At 41.4% G+C, this 8,275-nt stretch overlaps 1 protein-coding gene across 12 annotated transcripts in view; it reads left to right on the top strand.

The window, feature by feature from the left end:
• LDB2 (LIM domain binding 2) overlaps window positions 1-8,275 on the top strand; it is a 441,581-nt gene that overhangs the window by 334,651 nt on the left and 98,655 nt on the right. For all 12 annotated transcript variants that reach the window (XM_019526120.1, XM_019526114.1, XM_019526112.1 and 9 more), the window contains exon 3: window positions 2,994-3,166. In XM_019526120.1, coding sequence (XP_019381665.1) covers window positions 2,994-3,166 — 173 coding nt within the window. The remainder of the gene's footprint in view (window positions 1-2,993; window positions 3,167-8,275) is intronic.

The following is an 8,275-nucleotide window of genomic DNA, read 5'->3' as shown; positions in this document are numbered from 1 at the left end:
CCCCCCCCCCCCTTCTTCTCCTTACTTTCTGTTTCTCTGCAGGTAAGCCCAGCTTTGAAACTCAAAATGTTTTGAAACTTTCTAAATGTTTTGAGCGCTCTCATTTCGTTTCAAGGCTGTTTTGAAGCCTTTTGTTTCATTTCACTGTTTCGAGCTCAAAACAAGTTGAAACAGCCTCCAAACAAAACACCCAGCAAACTTTCTCATGGACCTAGTGTATACTCTATATTGCTTAGTATACAGGTGAAGGAAACATGCCTTTGCGCTTTGAGCCAAATGTTTTCTGGACGCCTTACCCTTCATGACCATTCCAGTAACAGCTGCACAATATCGCTATGGAAACCACAGCAATTGCTTACCTGGAAAAGTAATAATAGGAAAGTATTGCATATATATTTCAGCTTTCTTTAATGTGTTGTAGCAGCTGGATACAAAATAGAAAGCAGGGCTATGTGACCAGGCCATTTTGAGAACAACTAATAAATTGAAGTTAAAATAGCTCCATTTTATTAATATATTGCCCATGTAAATGAATATATATTTATTGCAATCTGTAGAATTCCTGGATTTTCATATCATGGATTAACCATTCAGAGTGACTGGCAGGAAAATTAATGTATGCTAATTAGTCATAATGGGAGTAAGAAATTAACCTGATGGCTACATTTTACTACATACCACACTGAGCAACACGCGAAAATTTTACTTAAAGCTTTAGTAAAGTTTTCTTCTGACACACTGGATGCTGTTTTCTCTAATTAAATTTGAAGACTGTAGGAAATTTAATACATCCTTGACATATGGGTGAGTCTTTATATGGGTTTGCATTGTAGAATAGTTGTTCAAAGTGTACATTGAATTGACAGCCACTCAGTGTATATAAATTAAAGCAATAAAGGCATTCACAGTCATATCAAAGTGCAGTATATCCATAGAAGCTTTTAGCAAACTCTTATATATGTCTGTATTTGTCTATCTATTGTATATTTGCATTATAAACTATACAATCCAATTGGCTGAGTCAGGCAGTTTATGATATTTTTAAAACTAATGCACAGAGTATAATCTGTTTTTACAGAACTGCTTATGTGCAAAACCTCATAGTTTTAATTCCCAGCCTCTACTCACAAATAGATTCATGTTCCTGTGCAAGAAAAACTCCTATGGAAGCAATTTTTAAAAAATAATTAGCTTACATCAGACAGGTAAGAGGCATGAACTCAGTAGGCTGAGCAGAGAAGAAAAAGCAATGGACTAACGAGTTCTAATCTTGGCTATCATAATTGATTTCTTTGTTGCCTTCTATTTATCTGTCTTGTTTTCTCCCTCTGTAATATGGAGAGAGATTTTACTTACCTACCACTCATGGGTGTTGTGGATTAATTAACATTTGCAAAGGATTTTTCAGATAAAAATCAACGTCCTATAACCTCAAATTATTAATGAGCAACTCTAAAAATACAGTGTTGGTCTATTGTAAATGAAAATGTTGTCTTGATGTACTAGCCTGCTGATGCTAGCCAAATTTACCTGCAGAAATATAATAGGAAAACATCAGTTGCCTATAAAAATTTTCTCTTTTATGTCCAAATGGTGCTAATAGTTAATGCAAATGTCAAAGTCCTCAGAGGCCCAGTACTATATAATTTAGACTAAATTCTGCAGTCTGTATTTAAAACTGCTAATGATTTCAATGAGTAATGATTTCCCTAAGTAAGCACTTTGGGATTTGAACCTTGGAGTCCATTCTTTGGGATTTAAGAAGAAACTCATGCAGGCTGGTGTGTCAGTTTAATCTTTTTTATATCAGGCCCATCTTCATGGTATTTGAGTGACTATTCATTGGGTGCTGACAGAAGTGACTGTTTGTCATACAAATTGGGCCCCTGAAGCACTCTACAGCTATGCACTGACAGAGGTGCACAGCTGCAGAACACTGTAAGTATGCCCAATCATGTGTGTCTGAACCCTTATTACATTTGAGGGTTCAAAGGAAGCACTCCAAACCGGACTTCCTTCATTAATGTCTGTCAGCATGCATCAGCCCAGGCCAGCCCTGCCCCTAGGGCTGTCTTCAGAATAGGAGAGAAAGGAGGGGAGGTTGTTCCATCTGGGGTTTGCCCAGCTTGCACTGCACTGGGATGGGTGGATTGGAGCCTCCCACAAGAGGCACAGCCCAGACTAAGATCCCTCCGCTCCATCCCTCCACTTCCATTCTGAAGACCATACTAGAGCTGGGAAGGGGGAGTGGTGGGGCTGGGGCAGAGCAGACATGCAGCTGCTGCAAACTGGAGCTCTGTCACCCAACCCCCCAGACCCAACAGCCAATGTGTTGGGTTTAGGGGATGCTGTAACTCAAGGCATTCAAGTTACAGCAGGGAGTTGCACATCTGTCAGCATCCATTGTTTCTAGCTTAAATAAGCAACTTCAGCTGAGTTAGAAGGGCTCTGATGCTGTCACCCATGAGGCTTTGTATATTGTTGCCTATTGTCAGGCCATTTTTCCATCTTCATTATTTTAATTGTTCTGCAATAGCCTTCTCTCCATTCAGCCTGTATCACATCTGCAGAATGCGTTCATTCTGTCTTTGTATGTAAACATATTTTTCAATGAACACAAACACACACCCACTTGTATATGCACATCTATTTAAGGATAACATCCAGCTTTTAATCAATATTTACATAATATGGTTTCTTTGTAATAATAACTTTAGAGCATCTACAATAACCTTCAAACCTTCATAAATGGAGAAGATTCTTTACTAACAGTAAAAAACAAAAAAACTGTACTGAATTCACTGATTTCAGTGGGAATGGGAACAATGCCTACTTACAGAGCAACCAGATAATATGTATTATGTTCTTTGAATAAAAGTTTACTTTGGTGATTTCATTTTATTTCAAGTTATTCATGTTATATTAATACTTAATATAAAAAATGGTTTAAGATTTAATAACAGAGAGAATTCTGCTTTATATTTTCCTTACAGCAATTGGAAGGACTCTCATTCCTCGTTACTTTAGCACTGTCTTTGAAGGAGGTGTAACAGACCTGTATTACATTCTCAAGCACTCAAAAGAGTCCTACCACAACTCATCTATCACAGTGGACTGTGATCAATGCACCATGGTCACTCAGCATGGAAAACCTATGTTTACCAAGGTAACAGGGAAAACTTGTTGGTTGCTTTGCTTGGCTTTCTTTTCAGTGTGTACTGAAGGATAATAACTATGGGGGGTTTTTTCCTGCAAGATTGACTTTATTTCTGAAATGTTGGGCATTTGCTGCTCTTTAATAATTTGTTATATTCCTTCATTTTATATTCATTATATTTGACAGTTCTGTGGTCACTCTTTCAAGTCTTTTTAGGGAGCTTGGAAGAGAAAGCACATAAAACTAAGCCACAAGAGCCACCAAACTTATGGGAACTGTGATTCAGTGGCCTGTGTACCTTTTTCTCATGTTTTTAAACCATAGTGAACGCTTACATTATTAGTATATAACATTTCAGTTGATAGTCTCAATTGATCTATGAAGAGTGGAATCCAAAGTGCATTGACATGTGTAGAAGGATTGATTAGGCCCTCTGTACGTATCCACTGCTTCTGATTCTACAGTGAATTTTCTTCATGCTTTGGCCTCTTTTCAGTTTGCAGCTGATTTGTGTAATTAGGATACTTACAAAAAGAGAGACCAAGCAAGAAGAATAGCAGGTGGACATAACAGATGAAAATAAAATTCCTATGTACTTACATGATGCACTTCAGTGGAAAAACTACAATAACTTGTCATTATTTGGAGTAGAAACCAGTGTTTTTGCTTTTTAAATCAGGGGCCTTTATCAGAGCCTTTAGGGAGCAGTTAAATTAATTCCCTGTTTAGGGAGTGTCAGGGTTTGATCATGTGAAACTTGTTCTAGCTGATTGCACTGACTCTTTGCCTGCCACACTCATATACTTTTTCCAAAGTATTTGAAGGTCATTGGGTCTAGGGACAGACATTACACATAAACCGGTTTAAGTGATCAGAAACTGGTATAAGCCTGTAACAGAACAGATGTTTAGTGCTTATAAACCAGTATGAAAATGGCTGAAACTGGTTTGAGATAAACCTGGTTGAATGTAGTATCTGACTTAACTGATTTGGGTCAAACCGGTTTATGCAATGTCTGACCCAGACCCCTTCCTGGTTTAAGATAAATTAGACTCCCCCAGCATCCTGGCATGCTCTCTGGGCTGGGCGGGGCTCTCTGCTCTACAGCAGGGCTGGCCCCTCCCCTTTGCTCCCTGGCTGGAGCTCTGGCACGGACTGCAGGCTACTCATCCCCCTTCCCCCTCACTACTCCCTGCTAAGCAGGAATTCCTACCTCCCCTCTGCCTTGCAGAGAGGTGTCTGTGTATTAGTTAGCAGACCACATGCTGGCTATGGTCCATGCTGAATCAACAGGAAGAATCAACAGTCCCTTTGTTGTTTTCTTAATGGGGTGATAAACACTGTTATCAATTCCTTGCTGGGTTAATTAGAGCATCCTGCCGGGGCCTGGTCATGCCTCCCCCTCAGCTCAGTTCTGTGCAGGAGAAGAGAGGGCTGCTTTAGTGCCCCCTGGCTTCTAGCCTGTGCCTGAATTTCTGGGATGTCTGTGCAGTTGCAAAGTGATTCACTCTAGCCAGATTAAATTAACCTGCAAAGATTGAGTCAATTCAGGCTCGGGCTTTTTGAATATCTGTCCCTAGCCTGGAGAGAATTATTTATGCACAGGGCAGTAGTAACTTGCAGTGCCTGTATGCATGAGAAATTTTCCCCCCTACCCTCCTCCTTGAGAGAGAAAGGAGCTAAAATATTATTGCTCCTTTGCCCCTCTGCATGACTGCCAAACACATGTCTGTGTCATTCCTCCCCGTAATGGTGAACTTGGCCCAAGAGCTGAGAAACAGTTAGTTGGCTGACTGTAATATAGAGAGAAGCAAAACTTTGAAATCCTTAGTTTGGAATCCCTGGTACCCAGTAAATAAGAAGCAGACTTTCACCAATTTAATTAATTTGTTTTCATTGTCAGCACGGTCTGTTATAGAGCTGTTTCTTCAGAGAGAAAAACAGCACCTAGCTGAAACAAAATCAAAGGTGGAACAGGACTGAAATTGACCCTAGGCTCAACGCTTATGTTTAGAATCAAGTATTTGCAGGACCAGGGTCTTAGTGACACTACACATGCCCCATAAAGAAGTTTGTTGTGGGTTGTAATATAAACTCCCTATACTTAAGTAGAAAGCTCACTCAGAGTGTGTCTACACCAGACACTTTACTGTGGATTAGACTAATGTGCAGTAAAGCATCACCATCTACACATGTGCAGCAGGTACTGCACAGCATATTAGTCTAATAGTCTGTTTTCTAGTACCTGTAGATACAGGTACAGGTTTCCCTCGATTTATGCTGTACATGCATTCCTGGAGAATGGCGCATAAATCAAATTCACATAAAGTGAACCCACTTTACAATGTAACAAATAGGGATAGGTTGAGGTGGTAAGGGAAGGAGAGGGAGTGAGGCTGGGACTAGCAAAGGGGCAAGGGGAGGGGTGCTGCTCCTGGGGCTGCACAAGGCAGCAAAGCAGAGGGAACAGAGTGGCCCTGGGAGTGGCTGGTGCCAGCTGCCTGAAGCTGCTGGGCTGTACTGTGCTCTGCCTGTTCCCACTCACTGCTGCTCCTGGGCTGCGCTATGCCCTGGTGCAGGCAGCTGGTGTCAGCTGCTCCCAGGGCTGCTACAGATGGGCTGGGGTTAATGCTGTGCCTCGTGCCACCCATTGCTCCGCTTGTCTGCATTCACCCCAGCCTGTGCTAGAGTGGCCCCGGGAGCAGCCAACACCAGCTGCCTCCACCATGACACGGTGCAGCCCAGGAACTGGGATGAACCCAGGTGCGGGGAGACAGGCAGAGCACAGTGCAGCTCATCGGTTGCAGGCAGCTGGTGCCAGCCAGTCTTGGAGCCACTGCAGCTGGGGCTGTTGTGAGTGGGGCCATGGCCCTTTCTCCTCCCCCCGCAGACTTACCTGCTTGGGCGGGGGGGGCATCAAAGCTGCTCGTATAAGAGTGAATTTACCTCGCATATAACGAATCATGGGTCTAAATATGCTAATCGCATAAGAGCGAATTTGCATATAAAGAACCCACATAAATCGAGGGAAACCTGTACTAGAAAAACAGTGCATTAACTAAGATGATGTACTGCACATGTGGATGCTAACTGGGAACAAATTGTTCCTGGTCAGCCTAGGCAGCAGTGGGCCACAGGGGCCAGTGAGATGCTGCTTGCCAGCCACATAGAGATCTGGCTGCTGAGAAGCTACCTCCTAGCTGTACGGAGATTGGGACCCCTCCTGATCTCGATGTGGCTGGCACAGCTCTCCCCCTGCCCTCTGGAGCTTAGGGCTAAGCCCCTGTACCCTTTGCCAGTCAGGGGCTAGAACCCAGGGGAGCCAGGAACTCCTGCTGGTTGCTGCAGAGGGGCAGAGAATGGCAGGAGCTGCCCTGGACTGGGCTGCTCCTGTTGTACTCACTTTGTTCCCAATGGGGACACACATGTAGACATGCACCAGGGAGCACTTTAATGAGCCTGAATTATCTGCCCAGAAAATTCAGGTGCATTGATTGCACACGTAGACGCATCAACAGAGATCCAACCTGGGCTTCTGAAAAAAAATTGAGTATTTGATTTTTTTTTAATAAAAAAATATGAATATTTGTTGATTGCAAGCATGACTTTTCTTAGAAAAATAACATTTGACATAAGATATCTTAAGTATGTGGAATAAGGGAGGACAGAGGGGGAAATAATTTATCCTATTCTAAAATGAATTAGTGGCCTTCAAATGTGTATTCATGGCTTCCAGCGAAGTCACCACAAGAACATGCGCCCAGCATAATTATTCTGGGAAGAATTTTACCTTTGTGGCACTTATACACTGGATCAAATTCAAACCTTCTGTAACAGGTTTCACTAAATGAAATTTAATTTGCTTATGCACAGTATATCAGATTTTGGCCTGCAAGGTTGTTTCTTTTTTTCTTTCTTCAGTAAGTTCTTCGTAGATGCCGACATACTAAACACACAGCACTTGTTTGACACGAGCTTTGATCTGATGAGCAATCCATAAGCTTAACGTTCTCTAAGTAGATTTTAATACAATAAGCTCGAACATTTGTTAGTTTGTTAATTATTTAGCTTTGTTAATTTATTATGTCAAGACTCCAGAGCTGCTCATTATGTTTTGGGGGTTTTTTTTACATTTTCCTTGTTAGGTCAACTTATTAGTCAGTATTAAGCAAATATGGGATAAACCATTTTCAAATTCTTGTATAAACAAAGTAACAGTGCAGAGTTAATACATGTTTAAGCACATGAGTAGTTCAAATTGACTTTAGGGGAATAGGTACCTTAAAGGGAGGCACATGCTTACATTTCTTGATTTATTCAATGTGTAAATAAAAGCTGCATTTGAAAAGAAATCAAAGGAAATAACAGATATCTTCTAGGTGGTTAAGGATATGACTGAAAACCTATAAAAGAAAGAAAATATGTGGTCAGGATTGACGGGTGCAATTGGTAGGAGTTTTGCTGCTGACTTTTATGATAAGAAGATCAAGTTCCTGTCATCCAAGTCACCCAGGCTGATTCACCTTGGTGTGTGTTCCAGTTTGGGCTTTTTTTCCCCCACTCAAAATCATTAAGGAGTGCTCTTACAGAATTTATCTAGGTCCTTACACTAAATTTTATATGGCAGTTGAATTGTGATTTTAGTGTTGATGATTTTTGCTTTTCCGTCTAGCCTCACAAAATTAGAACTGTACTACCAGAAAATCTTAATATATGGGCATGGCTACATATGCCCCAGATGTGCAGTTGATACTGTGCAGTCATTTAGTACTTGCTAAAGCAGTGGAGCTCCATGCTTTAGCAAGTACTAAATGACTGTGCAGTCCCCTCTGCGCAGTCCCAGTGGCACACGGGTCATTTTCAACCCTACTGCGCAGTACCAGCGGCATCACAGTTAGTGCCTACCGATGATGTAGCTCATCACTATGGTGATGTAGCATCTCATGTGGATGCACCCTGAATGTACCTGTTGTTAGGCTGTATTTGTTCCCTGTGATTGAAAATGAACCAGTCATCTGTAGTGTACAAGGATAGCATGGAAACTAGCTTCATGATTTTTTAAAATGTTGTTGAATTTTTTGTTTTATGCATTCATATACTCATTACATTATGTCTTGT

This window comes from Gavialis gangeticus, unplaced genomic scaffold (genome assembly GCF_001723915.1).
Source record: "Gavialis gangeticus isolate Ggan-Ray unplaced genomic scaffold, GavGan_comp1, whole genome shotgun sequence".
NCBI lineage: Eukaryota > Metazoa > Chordata > Crocodylia > Gavialidae > Gavialis > Gavialis gangeticus.
The sequence above is the reverse complement of the archived record's forward strand: the minus strand, read 5'-3'. Positions and strand labels throughout refer to the sequence as shown.